This window comes from Pagrus pagrus (assembly GCF_965226575.1).
Source record: "Pagrus pagrus genome assembly, chromosome: 18".
Lineage (NCBI taxonomy): Eukaryota > Metazoa > Chordata > Actinopteri > Spariformes > Sparidae > Pagrus > Pagrus pagrus.
In genome coordinates this window covers 24,079,013-24,097,875 of record NC_140202.1, presented here as the reverse complement: position 1 = coordinate 24,097,875, position 18,863 = coordinate 24,079,013, and the positions used below count along the sequence as shown (strand labels likewise).

Here is an 18,863-nt window from a genome sequence, read left to right as displayed (position 1 = left end):
TTCGTCTACAGCTCAGTCACACATCAGCTTTCCAGATAAGAAAAAGCATTTTTTTAAAAAGGCCAGTGTGACTCAAACTCATGGAGGCTGGTGGAAATTACTTATCAAATACAAACCACTGCTGGCTGTGGAAATGACTGAGTGTTGCACATCTTCCCACACTGAAACATCCATTTTCCTTGTTCAAATATACTCGAGCTTCTGTTTCTCTCAGCATGACTGATAATCATCTGACAGCTGGTGGTTTCACTGCACGCTGCCGTGAAATACACAGTACAGTTGAAGGTTTATACTTGAAATTAACCTTTAACTGTACTTTAAGTAGATTTCACATTGTGTAAGTTTGTTAGGTTTCTCTCTGATAAGTACATAAAAAGTAAACTGACAGCTGTTATTTTCAGCTTAAAAGAAGTACACTTGAGCACACTTGAATAAACTTATTTTTCATAAAGTTTGTGCAAGACTTCTTCAGTAATTTGTTATCAACCGAACACTTCAGTCCCGCCCCTTTGAAAGATAACATATCTGAAATACTTCCTCTTTATTTTTGACCTGCTCTTGGAGCACGCTGCCAGTGTGTGCTGACTTTCTGTCCTTGATATTATCATACATGTTTTCTTCTATGCTCTATGCTGAGGTCCCAGCTCAACATAAGTCTGTCCCCACAACCTCTTATCACATTATGTGTTGCTAAACACGAAAAACAACTAATGTAACTAAACTAAATATATAAAAACATATAAGAAACAGCAGCGTACGTACAGAAAAATGTAGACAGATGTATCAGTTGTCATTTATGATGAGTCTTGGCGTCATCTTACTGCGCGTCACTCCATGCCTCCATGTGACACAACAGGAATGTAGAAAGTTTTGTTTCTGAAAACCTTTTCCTCTTCAACAGGTGTGATGATGGGCAACGTTTTCCAAAATATCCTTCACTGTTTCACACTGTCTGTTGGACTGAACTACCTGTTCTATGACTGGCCTGTGCTGCAGAGACTACAAACCTTCTACTGACTACAAACTGACAAACAAGTAAGAAAAATGTATTTCCTCATTATAGGTGTATATGTTACATATGTTTTTGTGCTTGCCTGAGATTTTACAAATTCTGAACAGAAAATCCAGCAGGTAAGGAAACCTAAAATGGAGGCCTCTTTACATGCTCTCTTGTGGGAAAGCATGATGGAAAATCATGAAAAATGTATATTATGTAAAAGTCAATTGTTTTTTGTCAGGCTGTTTGGGATTATTGATTCTGTCCTCTGCTGTTTTTGTTGAACTCCACTTTAAAAACCTAAAGTAAAACAAATGACTTACATGCTACAATACTTTTATACAATAGTTTTCGGCTTTAAAACTTGTTTGGCAGGTCCTGGAGGGAGATTATATGTCCTGGCAGAGCCAGAGCATTCATCTTAGATTATAAGATACTGAAGAGGTAGAAAATCCTCAGACCTCTTCCACATCTCAATGACAATTGTGTTTGATTGTAATGTGCTTGCTGAGCTCTGGCACGTCTGAGGTCCTTTGTCATGTTCAGGAAGTATTTCACACAAGTACAAGCCTGTTTGTTGCAACCGATCTTTTTTTTTTTTGTTTGTCTTTCTTTCCCAATCACATCTCCAGTGTTTCAGCTCATTGTTGTGGTTTTACAGTCCAAAACCTTCATTCATCTGGGTTGTTTAAGGCCTCAGTAAGTGGTTTGTTTACTAAAGAGGCAGATATTTGCCTCAGGAGTTGGTAGAGAGCACCGACATCTTGCAAAGGTGAGGTGTGTTATGGGAAATGTTTGGTTTCCTGGTTTTGATTGCTGCAAAAACAGGATGGAAATATCCTCAGGTGCATGTGATATGCCACGTTTGCTACTTGGACATATCTGTGGTTTACAGAAAAGTTAACTTCTCACATTATCTCCTGGCAACTGCTCTTCACCTGCAGTCTGCGCCGCTGCAGCCTAAACACACTATAACAATGATGATGTTGTGTGGCCAGTATTGTGCTTACAGCTTGTTTCCACTGGCCCCTAAGTGGATCAGCTAATAAGGTTTAATCATCTTGTGAGCTATCAAATTGAACTTATGACCTCAAGGTCTGGGAAACATTGCTCCATTTTATAGGCTTGACGGACTGATTCTCATGCTCGGATGAATGAATGTTTTCTTTTCTTTCTCTCTTTCAGACATGAGAGACAGACTGACACACCTCCATCAGGTGCAGACGGACCCTGAGGATTTCAGCACGGTGGAGCTGGACAACTTGTCAGAGCGCGAGGCAGCGACCGCATCACATCCTGACCAGGACCTGGATGGAGTCCTTCAGGAGGCCCAAAAGATCCGCCTGGAGATCCAGCAGATCCAGAACGACATCAGTGAGCTGAAAGATGTGAACTACCAGACGTTAAACAAGACCTCGTACCCCATTGCAACAAAACGGGACTCGAATGCAATCGGGGCGGATATTAAACGCAGGGGTGAAGCTGTGCTGCAGCAGCTGCACATGATGAATAACCTCAGAGGGGAGCTGGAGGCCGAGCGTGGCAGCTCTGACCCCACAGCTCGCATTGCTCGAACACAGTACCAGTGTCTCACCAGTGCTCTGCGGGAGGTGATGTTTAGCTACAACGACGCAGAGTTGAGCCACAGGGAGGCTTGTAAACGGCAGATCCAGAGGCAGATGGAGGTGGTGGGCAGGGAGGTCAGCACGGAGGAGGTGGAGGAGATGATGGAGAGCGGGGAGTTCAACGTGTTCTCCCCTCAGTTGGAGGGGAAAACAGCTCGCTCAGCGTTAATGCAGATCGAGAGCCGACAGAGAGAGCTGATGGAGCTGGAGAAGAGGATCCAGGGGATCCAGGAGCTGTTTCTGGATGTGGCTGTGCTCACAGAGGAGCAGGGGGCAGTCGTCAATAACATCCAGAAAAATGTTCAGAAGACTGAAGTGATCACTCAGGAGGCAATAGCCCAGCTGGATAGAGCCAAGAACTCTGATAAAAACAACCCCTTCAAGAAAATGTTCTGTGGCTGCTTCCCATGTTTCTACGATTAAGTCTGATGAGGTTTTGGTCCACTGGTCCATGTGATAAAAACTGCACTACAACGTAAATGAACAAGTCTAAAGGAAGAGTTGAAACTTGAAAAATGAAAATGAATATTCAGTCATTATGTACTCACCCTCATGTCGATTGAAAGTCAGAAGAAGTTTTGTAGTCCATAAAAACATTCTCCTAAACAAAAAATTAAAACAACAACCAAAAAGTAACAATAAAATGGCCCCCAGTTCAGACGGGGTGTGCGCTAACTCTTTGAGCTTTGCAGCTACAGTGAAGATTTCAGCTTTGAAAAGGCTGTAAACAAAGTCTCTTTCTAATCAGTTTGGGATCTCTGGGCTTCTGAAGACTTGGATTATGCCGGACGAGCTGTATGGAGCCATTTTCTGTTGTTTTTTTAACGTTTCCCCATTAAAGTCCCCATCTACTTATGTAGTTTAGGAGAATGCGGCAACACTGTTTTGCTGTTAAGATCTAGAAATGTTTTGTGGTCTACGTGGGGGAGTGAGTAGCAAGATAAGGACAGAAATTTCATTTTTGGGTGAGCTGTTCCTTTAAAGAGATTGCTGTTCAACTGTTTTGATTTTGACAAAACGGTCTTACCACAAGGTTCATGTATCAGCTTTCAATCATTGTAAAATATAGGGAGACTTTAACTGACCTGACCCCTAACCTTAACCGTGCAATTTAAATTTTATGTGAGGATAATAATGTCTGATGTTTTCATTGTTTTGTATTCATTTAATGGAAGACTTTAAGTTGTTTGGTGATGCTAAACAAGTATTAATATCTTTGTGTCTCTCATAGTTCATGCTGACAATAAAAGGCTTGATGCCACAGAAATCTGAACATCTGATCTCTTCATTAAACACTTTTGTGTGCAAATAGGCCATCAAAAGACGTGCTCGCTCTGATATTCACCATACAACCCTTAGATGAGTGTGACGGGCCCCCTCCTTCCTGAAGCGGTGAAGTGTGGGGGGGAAGAAGGCGTGATCTTCCGTGTTGGTACCTGCAGCTGCAGGCTGTCAGTGTGTCAGTGTGATGTAGAGTGTGTGTGTGTGTGTGTGTGTGTGTGTGTGACTGCAGCGAGACCTCCTTCATGACACTCAGACATACTTCTGTGCATGTTGAAATTTGGTGCTATAAGGGAGAGAAAAAGAGGAAATGAGTCTGCTCGTGGTTGCTTCCTCTGCTTCAGCGACTCTGATAGTGTAGAAGCTCCGGAGGAGAGCACACTGAGGTATGTGTACTCTGTGTTTTATCATGTGTTTCAGATAGATGGGGTAAAATACAGGCTCGCTTCTGTCACATCTTGTTATTGTTGTCAGCTTCTCTTTCCTCCTGATTTTCATCCGCCAGGGCAAAATGATGTTTTGAGGTTTGTTAATGTGATTTATTTCTTCGTGAAACATCATTTATTTAACGTACTTACATCAGGTTAAAGCTGTGTTAGAGTTTTTTCTCGATAGGAAATAACTGAGTCTTAAGTCGACGCCCTGTGATTAATGAGCGTCTGCACTGAAAACGTCACAGCTGAGGAAATAACCCAGCAGTTTCCTCTCGAGGAGTTCACACATGTACTGATCTATCTGTCCTCATAAAGTTAATAAACTACTAATGAATAAATACTTAAAACAGGGGAGTTTAATGAGAATAAAGAGTTTGCTGAAGTATTAAAAGTGCAGGACGTAGTCAGATCTTTTGCTGTAGTACATTTAGCTGATAATACGTCTGTACTTCTACTTCGGTTTTAAATTCACGACATTTACTTGTAAAGTTCACACGTGAATTCAGGCACACATAAAATTCTCTAATGTGTGTCACATGTTTTCTTGAAGGGAATAAAACTGTAGTTTTCACATTAAAATGGCACTTTTTTCTTCTCCTTCATTGAAAAATAGCTTAGGAAATCATCTTTGAAGAAAATGTTGTCCCTCCAACAGCTCACAAAATAAATCTTAGGGTTTGAGAGATGATGTAGGAAAGAAAAAAAAGTTCTGCTACACAAATTTGTCTGAACTTTTTTGACAACTGGGACCAGCAATTTCCTGGTGTCTCCACTAGTTGTCTAATAATTGCTCTGAGCAGCCCAGTTGCTAATAAAATATTGGCAGTTAACTTTTCTGCCATCCACTGATAAAGTCACGTGCGTACCTTAGTGATATTTTAACAAAACGTGTTGTATCATGTTCTGGGGATGGTGGTGAAGTTTAGTGTTAAGTAGGCTAAGTGACACCACTGGATATTTTTAAGGAGACCTCGGGACAATTTCCAACCCTGTTTGTGGCAACAATAAACAGATATTTTTGATGAGAAGTGTTTCAAGTTTTAAAATGGTTTACAGAAATGTACTTTGCAAACATTTAGACCGCCGATTCGGTGGAAATAGACACATAATGAGCTGCTCAAAGTGCTTTACAATAGAGACATGACATACACCAAGTGCGAGGTTTGTAAAGGCTCCTGATTCCTCTTGCAGGTGAGATGAGGGACCGACTGTTTGAGCTGCAGACCTCCAAACCTGCAGGGGAAGAGCACAGGCCTGAGGAGAACCCCAACCATGACACTGAGGATGGTGAGGAGCAACTGGAGCAACAAGCCATCGTGTTTGAGGGCGAGGACGTGATGGACGGCCTCTACAGAGAGGCACAGGCATTGAGGAAGGAGATGCTGCTGCTCAAAATGGACGTGAAGCGTCTTGGGAAGCAGAACACCAGGTTCCTCACGTCCGTCAGGAGGATCAGCAGCATCAAGCGGGACTCCAACGCACTCGGGCGAGACATCAAGGCCAGAGGGGAGGCCATTTATGCACGGTTGGAGAAGCTGGCGAAGCTGAGCAAAGAGCTGGAGGAGGAGAACGGGCCTACATCAGCTGTGGCTCGCATGGTGCGTTCACAGTACGTTTCTCTGACCGGCGCCTTCCACGATGCCATGTCTGAGTACAACGAGGCCGAGATGGTCCAGAGGGAGAACTGCAAGACCCGCATCCAGAGACAAGCCGAGATCATGGGCAAGGAGGTGACCAGGGAGCAGATCGACGAGATGATCGAGACGGGCAGGTGGAACGTCTTCTCGGATAATCTCCTCCTGGAGGGGAGGACTGCCAAAATGGCTCTCAATGAGATCGAGAACCGGCACAAGGAGCTGTTGGAGCTGGAGAGCCGCATCAGGGACATCCATGAGCTTTTCTTCCAGATGGCTCATCTGGTGGAGGAGCAGGGCTGCATGGTGGATAACATAGAGGCAAACGTGTGTGCGACTCAGGACTTTGTTGTCAAGGCCACAGTTCAGATCAAGAAAGCTGTGAAATACAAGAAGAACAATCCGTGCAAGAAACTGTTCTGTTGCTGCTTCCCTTGCTGCAAATGAGACGGCATCAGTGCTATTTTTTCTCCATGTCATGATTATATCGAGATCAGCTTCCTGTGCAAAGATGCCTGTAATATCTCTGCTTTAGTTTGAGTATTTATTTAGATCGGATGAAGCATTTGCTCCATTTCTAAAGAAAAGCAGCAAAACAGTGTTACAGCATTCTCCTAAACTCCTGAAGTAGATGTAAAAAAACAACTGAAAAAAACAACACAAAATTTTGTACAGCTTGTCCAGCATAACCCAAGTCTCTGGTAACCCTCTCTGAGATCCCAAATTAATTTGAGACAATATTTACACAATTTTTGTGAACCCCGTCTGAAGTTGGTGCAGGAATTCGCATGTCGAGACTGTAAAGAAACAATCTAAAAACACAAATTAATAAAATGGCTCCTTACAGCTTGCCCTGCTAAATACAAGTCAATGCATGGTCGAGTTTGTGCACCCAGTTCAGACGGGGTGCACGCTACACTTTTAGCTTAGCGGCTACAGTGAAGATTTCAGCTTAAGAAAGGATTTAAATAACATCTTTTTAAAATCTCTGTCAGAGACTGTGTTTACACCGGATGAGCTGCATGGTACGGAAGCCCTCAGGGACAAGTTAAGAAATGTTTTTATTCCTGTGATCCATCCTCTAAGTCTGATCTAAATTGTTTCCTCTCCTTATGACTTGAGAACTGGTGGTGGAAGAAAGTTTTGCCAGGATAATCCATCTGTGAAAACGTGAAAAAAAAAAAAAAAAAAAAATCTTTTCCACTTTCTACTTTTCAGGAAAAACACGTTTTTGCAAGAATTTTTTTTTTTTCACGTTTTTTTCCTCCACGTTTTCACAGATGGAAAAACAAAATAAGGAAGAAAAATTATCCTGACAAAAATCCCCCCCCCCACCACCAGTTCTCAAGTCATCAATACAGGACAGAAAACGATTCAGATCAGACTCCCCTCAGAGCTTCTGTAGTATGAAGCCATTTTATGTTTTACTTCAGTTGTTTTTTCACGTTGTAAAACAAGTCCCCATCTACTTCAGTTGTTGTTTAGGAGAATGCTGCTACACTGTTTTGCTGTGAAGCTCCAGAAATGTTTTGTGGACTTCACCCTTCACCCTTTAAATCAATACTGGGGTGAGTAGATAATGACATTTTTTTATTTTTGGGTGGGCTGTACCTTTAAGATAAAGTCGTGTCCAAATTTCACACTCTTCACTTAGCTGGTCTGAGAAAAGGCCAACATATGAAACCACACATCCATATGCAAATGTGTAAATTCAGATATGGGTGTTACACTTCCTGATTGCGAGTGAGAACTGCGTTTTGCATGATAACTGTGAAGACAGCTGGGCTGTAATTTAATGCCCGACGCTCAGCTTTGTCCTTCCTATTTCAGCTTTAAATGTTGTAATGTTGTTTGAGATATTTAAGTAATGTAAATAAATGCCTGAGAGTGGCTTTTTAATATATACAGACTAACTTTCACAGCCTGAATGTAGGTGTCTTTCTTTTTGCAGCCACTGCTTAAGAAGTGCTACGAAACACACTGGGCCCGGCACAGTCAGGCTGTGGTCGGCTGGGGAAACAGATAGATTAGTGTAGATTGTGCAAGGATACATCAGCCTCCTCCTGTGTTTAGCCAGGGATTAATTAAGACTCTTTTATATTGCATGCACATTTTCAGAGATGAATCAGTGTCAGTACAGTCCCATGTTTCACTGATTCACTGGCACACAACCAGAGTCAATCAGATTTGAATCATAGGGCAGGTTGACTCAGATTGTGCCATACAAAACAGCCCACAAATCAATGTACACATGGGTGCTCGCTCGGGCAGCGTGACAACAATAGAGAATGAGAAACTAATCAGGTCAGAGTGCGTTCTGTTTGCACAGCCGGCCTATCTGCTTGTCCTTTAAGTGTACAGATAGTGAAATTAAACAGAGCTTTATTTTCCTGTGTGTGTGGCAGTCCATCACCTACTGGGGGATTCCCAGTAGGGTCACCAGTTAAAGTGAAGCTGACACAACTATGGCTGCACTTACAGTCCATGAGAGACACCAGTGGGTGTTGACAGCAACGCTGCTGTGTTGAAATGGTTCAGGGCTCTGATGATGGCGCTTCCTCAGCAGCGCTGTGCGGTCTGTGGTGGGCACTTACTGGCAGCGTGACTTTACGAGGTGACGTCATGAGGGCGCGCAGGTTGACCCACCTGGAGTCCTGACATTGTTGGGCTGGTCTTGCCTTTGTTTGATCGGAACAATGACGTATCCTACACGGACACGCACCAGGATGGCCGAGTGGTTAAGGCGTTGGACTTAAGATCCAATGGACATATGTCCACGTGGGTTCGAACCCCACTCCTGGTAGCATCGGATATTTTAATTGGACACGAGTTATAATAAATCAATAAGATCATTAGATCAGCGGTGACGAGAACAATCGGACACTTTGAGTTGTTGTACTCAATATAGGCCTTCATGTGCTTACACAAGCATTCCCACTGTGCCTGCATTGTGTCAACTACACTGATCACAAGGTGGAATAAACACTTGTACCCAAATATTTATTACATTTTGCCTGTCATTTCTTTTTTGTGACTGAAAACACATCTGTCCACTCCAGGACGTTACGCGTAAAAGGAGGTTTTACGCGTAACGTCCTGGAGTGGACAGATGTGTTTTCTGTTTTCATTCCGACTTTTTTTTTTATTATTTAAAATTAAAAGGTGAAGTTACACTTGAATAGTTTTATTAACCATCATTATAAAATAGTCGTATTATATCGACATGTAACCCCATTTCTATCTAAATTTGGGTCGAATCGGCAAAATATAGCCACCGTATGGCGCATAACGTCCCTGGAGAGGAGTGGACAGATTTTTTTAGTAACAAAAGAAGTTGCAGCCAGGCTTGTTTGACTCTAAACTTGCGCAGTAATTGCTTTATGTTCAGTTCAAAGCCACAGGGAACCATAAACCGAAATGGGGAAACACCGTGACTCAGCTGATGAACTGCAGGCAGTGACTATATGTTTCCCTTTGTCACGGGGATTTTTGGGTAAATATAGGCAGCACACTGCACTGCGAAAAATCCAGATTTGAACAAACAATCTGGTCCATTTGTAAACAACATGGTAGCCCAACCACAGATATTTAACCCTCATGCATCTGATAAAAAATAAAAAGTAAATATGTTACTCCACATTTAGTACAAACGATTTTCCATGTCAAAAACTTGACATTTTATTTTCAACTTTCACTGGGTTACATTTTTCAACCAACGTCAGTCCTGATAGTAACGACAAAATATTCATTCATTTTCAGGATTTTAACCCTTTAAATACCAGTTTATTTACATGATGCCACTGCTTGTTTTTTAATGAAAAAACACACAAAAAATATTTTACCATTTTCTTCATATTTAGTATTTTTGAGGCAGTTTTTGACATGGAACATTTTTTTTTTTTTTTTTTTTACTAAATGTGGTCTTTTATCATTTGCACGAGGGCTTTATGAAGTTTTATTATGAGGCAAAGCCCCCTATAGGACACAAATGAAATAGCATGCTTTGGCCTAGGTGGCAGTGGGATGAAAAACATGCATTATGCATTTATACAGCCAAAATTATGCAAAAATGAAAGTTGCATAAGGGTGAAAAACTGAAGTGGCCTTTATCCTATTCACAGTGCACACATTCATTAAAATGAGACGAAAACTAAGTCACATTGTTGTGATGAGCAGGTCTGAGGGAGGAGCAGGACTTGATCAGAACCTGTACCTTTCACCACCTGCAGCAGAACCTGGGCCTCCCTGCTCGCAGCAAGTGTTTGTCTGAGTGAAAATGTGAGTTATGTGTTCCTTGTACATTTCTGTTGCCAGTAGCTTGGTGTTTGAACCATTTAAGCTGAAACAGAATAGTTTGTTCAATGACCAGAGCAGCCTGGTATTTAATAAAACCATCTTCCACTGGTGCCAGTTTCCATTGTCCTCAGTTGAAGTGGATGTGTGTTTCCCTGTGTTTCATTGTGCCTGACCGCACACCGTTTACCACATTACCAGGAAATCACCTCCCATACAATCATTCAAGTATTTCACACAGATAGGGATTCATCACACTAGAGGAAAACTTCTGTGAGGACAAAAATCTGCCATCTGATGAAGTGAACTGTGTGGATCTGGCGCCATCTAGCAGTAAAATATGTGAACGTGTCACAAAAATGACCATTTAACTTTTCTCTGATTGTAGTAAAGCTGTGGATCACTCTTGTCTTCCTCTGGTAAGAGTATCCACATTACATTTAGGTTCCTAAAACTTAGCCTGAAAAATACATTTGTTTGAGCACTTTGTATACTTTTTGCTCCTTTATATTGGCCTGTTGAAGACCCAGTAGGATTGAATGGTTGCCTTTTTTCAGTCCAATTAAGTTCTGGGAGCTTTAATCCAGTATGAAAATACCACTTTTCCCTTGAATTTCTTATCCTGTATCTGACCTAAATACAGACTTGACAGTGCACACAACTAGAAAGTCTACTTTTTTTTCCCCTTGACCAGGAAGCAGTTAGCACTGTCAGATGTAAGCCATTTAACAAAGCACCATAGAGCAGTTGATCAGTGTAACATTAGAGCCAGACCGATACTCAGTTTTTAGGGTTGATGCCATCACAAGGAAGCAATAAATCTGGATATATCGGCCAAAATGCACTAATTTTTCCCAATGATCCCAGAAATGTTATAATCTAGCTTTAGTAACAAGATATGCAAGAGATTTTACTGTTTTACCATGAACGTTATTGTCCAAAACATCAGTGTACTAAGTAAAATTCACTGGGAATGAATTTGAGTTATCTCAGGCATCTTTATCTACATCATAATTGCAAAAAAGAAAACAGTACACACCGATACCGATTATATCCAAGATTTCTGATATGTCGGTCGGGCTCTACATTTAGGCACATGATTGAGAACTGTTGCAATAAAAGGACAAATGATCCACATTTAAAAACAGAGCCTCTTTATTAAAATGCTTCAAAAGTCAAACAAATGAAGCTGGCATATTGTGGTGAAAAATACACTTCAGCAGGAGTGAAAACAAAACTTTAAATGCTGATGAAAGTGTTCACACACCAGGTGCCTGCAAAGACCATATAACTAAAAAAAGGTGTGCTGAAAATAAAATACATGTCTCACTCTTATATGAAGCCTGATTTAATGCTCAGGTCATCCTTTAAACCCGAAGAATGACAGCACGTGATCAGATCTGGATAAAGTTTTTATGATGCAAGTTTAGAAAAAAATTGTAACAGTTGATATGAAAATGCTCCGTGCCTGAGAAATAAACTGTGTAAATGAGTTTGGAACCAAACTGACACATTTCTTTCAAATACATCAAACTCACATGCAAAAACATGAGGGAGAAAAAATTCCCGCTACGTGAGCAAAGACAATCCCTCAGCATTATGATTACAGTTTTACAGTACATGCCTTCATGTGCAAATCAATTCAAATACAAATCTAGACATTAGAGGCAGATTCTTCTTCTTTTCCAAATAAAAGTACCAGTACAAAACAAATAAGAAATAAACCAAACATAAATTGGGACTTATTAGATTAAAAAGACAGCTTAGTTCTGAAATCGCTTAGGGCTTTACATCAAACTTAAATATAAAAAAAAAAAATCAACAAAAACACACATTTTTCTCAAAGGAATACCCATTTTGTACTTTTCTGTGACATTTTCAACCAATTTGCTTTCCACATCATAAAACATCAGAAGCCATTTTCTCACAAAAGGGAGCAAAAAATACAGTCATGTGTTGTTAGACCTCTTAATCCAAACTAAAACAGTCTGATCACTCCATTAAAACAGCATTTTTCAGTTATAAACACGACCCTGATAGATGACAAACTTGAAAACATCTCATTAGTCCAGCACTGCAACACACACCGTTATGTTATAATACTGAGTGGTACACCAGTCAGTTCTAAGACCCCACAATAATCAAGTAGCTGACGAGTCGTTGCACCGTGATCTGCTATTCTGTCGTCTACACACAAGCAACAAAGCGTCGTGCTACAACCCTGAGGCGCCAACAACATTTGAACACAGTGGACACGCAACCGTGATAAATAATGAAGATTAACATAATTAGTGATGCTCGTTACTGGAGGGAAGCGCGTATTTCGCTGTATTTCTTAACACCTGGCCTGCAGGGTTTCATGAGGTCTGGCGCTGACTGCGCTGCTGACTGATGGATTCTAATATTAACTGAGTACATTCATCGATTTAATAGCTACGTGTTTTTTTATAAAAACAGCCCACAAACAATTGCTGGTTACCTGTAAAAATAGCTGGTAGAACAGTCAAACCACAAGCCAACCACAGCTAAAAATATGAATAGTGTTTTTCATCTCTCACTTGACTAACACGCCAGCCCATTAGTCTGAGGTGAGGTTAAGGAAAAAAAGGTTGGACCACCTTTGTTACGGATATAACCTGCCAAACCACAAAACACACTATCATTTAAAAACACCACACGTGATGATGGTGACATGTCTTGTGCTGGTGAACAAAAACACCCACAGTGAATTCAGTATGACCATCCTGTAAGATGGCAAACATTGTGCACAGCTACCACAGATGTTTGGTCGGTCTTAGGCCCAGTCCACACGTACACAGGTATTTTTGGAAACAGGGCTTTAAAGCAAAAACAATCTCTGTCCAGAGGAGTGTTTTGGCATTGTTGCATTGTCTGTCCATTCACGTACACCTGGTATGTGCATATTAGTGTAAGCAGGAAGCAGATTGTCTATCCCTATTAAAGCCTATATGTTTCAGGTATTAGGGGAGATACCAAGGCAATTTTTCCTGACAACAGGACAAAAATGAGGCAGAAAAAAATGTTTTTCAATAGGCTTGGAGAAATCCGATATAGAAATATTTGCAGTGATTTGCAAATCTTTTGACAATATCGAATATCTAGCAGCTGTTATCTAGCAGGATTTTATTTTGGCGAAGGTTACTACAGGTTACTTGGCCTATTGTAGAGGCATGCTCACAGTGCTTGAACACACAGACACGGATGCCTTGCTTTCAGAGAATGCCAGTTCTGCTGTTTTAGCAATGTTTCGGGTTTAAAGCGAGAGAAAATGGCGAGCCAAGGGATTTGAATGAGGCTACATGTCGTCTTTGCTGTAAGAAGATAATACCGTCTATCCCTTTATTTGGGCGGGACAATAAAACAATAAAAGACACCGTCAGCAGCTATTTTTGTCCCCCTCTTCCTTGACTGTATTTTAGTGTCTCTTCTTCTCTTTGAACATAGACAATGGGCCTATGACATCCATTCTGTCAATGTACAAACTCAAATACTCCACAATATCATAATTTCACACTTGCCAATGATGCTACACACTAACAACGCCCAATTAGGATGCAAAAGTGTGTCTGTGTCATCGTTTCCCAAATTCTCTGCTTCTGCCCCGAGTTTTTAAACATCTTCATCCTGGAAGGAGTTTTTCCTAAGAACCATTTTGATTGACCTCAAATGCCGTTTACAGGTGTATAAAGGCCAATACACATAGAAAAGGCTATGTTTAAACAAATACCAGTGTACGTGTGGACAGGACCGTAACATGTAGAATTAAAGCCTTGAAATCTATGAGCTCTAAGTGGTGGTCACTCTAGGTATCAGGAGAAGATATACAACTGTCCACTATACCAGTACGCTGTTCCAGCTAGAAGCAGCAGAGAAATCTCAATGAACAATCTGTTTAGAACAACCTCATGACTAGAAAATCAAGTGTATCATAAGTTAAGGCTCTACTCTTACCTCCAATGTAGCACAGTACTGACTTTTGATATAAAAATAAAAAGATTCTACATCAAAACATCTGATTATTTACACAATGTCAGAGTAGACGAGGGAACAACTTCAGTACACTGGTATTAATAAATCCATCAGAGGGGAAGATACAAGGCTAGAGAGCACGTCAGCCTCCACTCAAGTATAAATCGGCTTTGTTTTACTGATGGGTGAGGATTTTTTTTCCACTTTGAAGCAAAGAACGTTCAATCAGGAGTTTCCTATCTTTTCGAGGCTGGAAGAGACTCGTGTCTGTAAACACTGGAGGAAAACACACGAGTATTTGAGTTCTAATGGTCTCAGAAATGTCCAAAAGTTGATTTCATCTTTGAAAAAAAAACACTTATGCTACTGGTTTGAGAACTGAACGTAAACACCTCCCCTCTTTTGTGAGCTCTCTGGTGAAACACATGCATGGCAGAGGGATCGCCTCTTCCCGACGAGTGATCGTATTGAACTTGCACTTCTTGAGGTGGTCGGCCATGCTGGCGATGTTGGCAAACTTCCACTCATTCACTGTACCGAAAGCTGTGCTGAATCTCCACACCTGAATGACAATAGAAAGAGAATTGAAGTATTAATAACATTGATCTGACATTTACCCCGATAAGAAGGCCTGCTATGAAAAAAAAAAAAAAAAAATTGTGAAAAATGTTCATCAGAATTTGAAAGTGACATCTTCAAATTGCCTCTTTAGCCCAATCAACAGTTCAAAACCAAAACACTCTTATTTACCACCAGAAATGACAAAGAAAATCAGCAAATCCTCACATTTAAGTGGCTGCAACTTGCAAATGTTTGACACTTTGAGTCCAGAAAATTCTCCTACCCTTAAATTTTTTAAGTTAAATTGATTATTGAATGTTTTAAATAGGAAAAAAATGACTTACCTTGTCTGTGATCTGCCATGAAGGAGTGCCATCAGCACGCAGTGTCTTCTCCCACAGCAAGACGACCATGCCACGCATCTGCAGCAGGCTGGCACACACATCCCTCATTGTGCGGGACACTCTGGACAGTTGGCACAGGCTAAAGCTGTCCAGGAAGCTTGCTACATGTTGCAACACCTCGAATGGAAGACTGCTGAATAGATCGTACTGAGAGCAAAAGTGGCGGGGTTTTCTGTGAAGGTTGTCCCCAGTTTTTAAGGGCAAACCAGGCTGAACCCCAAACGAGCCGAGGTGCCTGTCGTGGATGATTCTGAAGCCCTGCACAGACGGGCAGAATCGTCTTTGGGAGTAGGTGCAGCCGTAGTAGGCCAAGGGGCAGCGTTGCTCCATCCAGCCGTTGAGTCCGGCATGAATATCCCCGTGAACGTTTTTAAAATGAGAAGAGAACTCGTCTCGACGAAACAGCTGCCCACACACAAACGTGAACATGGAGCGCTGCTTTGTTTGGTATCGAGCTACACATTCGAGCACCAGGTCCAGCCGGAGTGTGTGGAAGGGGCTTGGATTGGAGAGCTGTGGGCTGGCGTGATCGCAGGCTGAGGCTGAAGCAATATCTCCCACCATGGTGTTGGTTGCAAGAATGGCTGAGGGGAAGGAGAAAGTCTGAGTACCAAAGTCAATGTGGTAGCCATCGACAAACCGGCTGTCTGAGATCCCTCTGCCTCCCGGAGAGTCGCCAAGGCAAAAGAGCAAAGCTGCAGTGATGAGATCGATGCCATGGAGGCCCATGGGGTCATCTGTCACTTCCAGGTCAGACGTGTCTACTGCCTTGTCCTCCATCTTTGCTCGAAATAAGTAGGGGTCTGACAGCAGAGCTCGACGGCCATTAAATGTAAACATACTTATTCCTCTCAGTACTTCTACATTCTGCAGTTTACGCTCCAAACACCTATACCTGAGTTCAGTAGGTAATTGTTGTAAGAAGTTATTTCTCACGTGATCAGACAGCAGGAATGGCATTGGAGGTGAAAGTTGTGCTTGTTGAGGCAAAGGACGTTCCAGTGCTATAACAGGCATGTAATCCTGAGGCATCTCTGGCCACACAGGGTTGGAATCATTTATTGGCTCCTCGATAACATCTTCTTTCTCCTCGAAAAACAACTCTACAAAATCATTTTCTTCTGCCCAACCAATACCATCTTCTTCTCCATCTGTCCCCACTGCACAATCCACTCCACCTACTGCTCCAAGCTCACACTCCGAATCAGAGTCACTACCTTGCATATCTACATTCTTCCCGCCCTCAGCAACATAAACATTATGACTATTGCCATTTTCTCCATTGTGGAGGGCTCCATTCTTGTCAGCCTTTTCCCCATTTAAATTACCAACAATTGCGCCAATATCCTTGGAATTAGAGAGGATGTCCAAGGCCACTGCTAAACTTCTGCTCGTCTCCACTGAGGCTCTATACAACTCATTGTAGGGCTCATCTTCCATTTCCACTGTCCCATTGCCTAACACTGTCTCTGGTAGACTTGAGGCTGTGGCCATTTTGTCACTCTTGTCTACCTCCTTGTCTCCATTCTTTGACACGGTGGTTGTAACCTTCAGAGACTCTAACAACATCCTCTGATCCTGAAGGGCCAAGGCCATGTCTAGCTGCTCCACCTCATCAAAGTCTTTGCTCAAGTTTTCATAGGACTTGCGATCAGAGTAGCTCACAGGCCAGCGATTCCACTCCATAGTACAACATACAATACTTGCCGGGCACGTCTCAAGGTGTTGCGCCATCTTGATTCTTGGAATACTGAACGGGCAGCCAAATCCGCTGTTAAGGCATGGCAACCGTTCATATGGACACAGCAGACGGTGTTCGTCTAGTTTGCACGAGTGAAAAACTGCCCCACATACAAGAGGACAGCCGATGAGGTCGCAGGAAACACCCGTCTCTGGTCTTACCATGCATCTTCTGTTGATGCACTTAAGGCAGTGGGAGTGGAGGGTCTCCATTTTTAGTGTGTTGATCCTCGCCCAAGTGGGTCTGGCAGGGGAAAGGGGGCGACAAGTTCAACCCTGGAACAAAGTCAGAAAGAAAGAAATGTATTTCACAAGTCTAAGGTAACAACATTGTTTCTAAGGAAGCACATGGAGAAGTCGACTGGAACAGAACATGCTAGTGTAACATTATCCGACGGACATTAATGCAACCCTCCAACATAACACATGCGTCCCATTCCTTCAAACTATTCCTTAAGTTAGTCTCACAAGTGTTTACTAAATCTTTAGGCTGTTCGGTAACATTTCACAACATCTTAGGTTTCATGGTGACACTGATTCCTCCAGGGCTTCTGGGCAAACCTGACCTCTCACCTTTAGGCTCTGCGAACTGACCTTCATTAATGGAGCCTGGTGACAAGTTAGAATCTCAATACATTATGCAAACTGCTTGCCTGCAAGCAGGAAAGGTGACGCAAGGTAAAAACATCTGAATAATTAGCCTGGGGATTATCTGGCAGTGTTAGTTTTGCAAAGGGACTTATAGGATTGCTGGCTACAGTGACACAATCGGCATTTTAAGAGAAGCACAACAATGCCAAGCCACACAGGAAAGCTATTGTTTGAGTCTTTACAGCCACGGCCAGCAACAGTTAGCTAAATTACGCAAGCATAGCTGGCAGGATAGCAAACAGCTAAAAACAAACAGCCGGTTCAAATAGTTATTAACAATTTGCTTTAACGTTGGAGTTTCATCACCAATAATGTCGCCATCGTCTATTGTACTGCAATAAGCTATTTCCACGAAAACATCTCAACGTAAAAATGTGAACTGACAAGTGACAAAACTTTAAAGTTAAACAAAAGAACAACAACAACATGGCCAGCCTGTTAGCACTAGCAGCTACACTTCGTTAGCCTAGCCTAGCCTGAGTAGCTTCTAGAAACTGCTTACCCGAGTTTCGGGGCTCTCCCGGTGTATTTTATCACTATTTATTAACTTAAATCGTCTCCGTCGACATCAAGTAACACGGAAACTACAGCGACATAATCACAGTGTTAAATGTCAAAAATCTTCTTAAGATATGAACTGGCTGCAGCTGGTTCTCCGGCTACGAGTCCTTCGATGGTCTGAGTCGGTCGGCATTTGTGTTGATCCTGGAGTGGGACGCCGCAGTACAACGTCATCACGTCACGTCAGACGTCATCACGTCGTCCAAGTCATATTTAGGTTTATGGACGCAGACCTATGAGAGCACTGAAATAGACAGATGGGGAAAACCCTGAGCTGAGGGCACTGGAGTTTAACTTGTAATCACTCCTGAAGTGTCTTTGCTGTTAGTTTTATTAACAACAGGCAACGCCAAATACTGACAAATACATACAGGATCAAATAATGGTGGATTAAGTTGCAAGGCTGTTGATGATTATAATATTTTCCTTCATATAATCCAATTTAATCCAATCCCTCAAAGCATGAAACAGCATATTTTTCTGTGCCACAGTCCGAAAGTATTAATAACACACCAGTGAGTCACACCGTTGACTCGGTGACATGCTCCTTCATTACCACAAACATGGGCAGTGTGGTTCATTTTGTGTGACTCCACAAGTTAAATAGTCCCCAGCAACTTCTTTATTTACTATAAACTATCCAGTTTGAGTATCAAACTATAGTATAGTGTAAAAGCACTTTTTCACCATTC

The 18,863-nt window shown here is 41.9% G+C and overlaps 2 protein-coding genes across 2 annotated transcripts; one reads left to right on the top strand and one right to left on the bottom strand.

Annotated features, from left to right (window-relative positions):
• Nucleotides 1-907: 907 nt before the first annotated feature.
• On the top strand, nt 908-8,949 carry stx11a (syntaxin 11a). The gene is made up of 3 exons (XM_084381499.1): nt 908-1,035; nt 2,183-3,043; nt 5,529-8,949. The coding sequence occupies exons 2-3, from the start codon at nt 2,185-2,187 to the stop codon at nt 6,416-6,418; spliced, it is 1,749 nt and encodes a 582-aa protein (XP_084237625.1). The 5' UTR covers nt 908-1,035; nt 2,183-2,184; the 3' UTR covers nt 6,419-8,949.
• A 2,448-nt stretch (nt 8,950-11,397) lies between these two features.
• On the bottom strand, nt 11,398-18,294 carry fbxo30a (F-box protein 30a). Its single transcript, XM_084381195.1, has 3 exons — nt 18,113-18,294; nt 15,160-17,235; nt 11,398-14,816 (listed from the first exon to the last, which is right to left on the bottom strand). The coding sequence occupies exons 2-3, from the start codon at nt 17,170-17,172 to the stop codon at nt 14,613-14,615; spliced, it is 2,217 nt and encodes a 738-aa protein (XP_084237321.1). The 5' UTR covers nt 17,173-17,235; nt 18,113-18,294; the 3' UTR covers nt 11,398-14,612.
• Between the last annotated feature and the right edge of the window lie 569 nt (nt 18,295-18,863).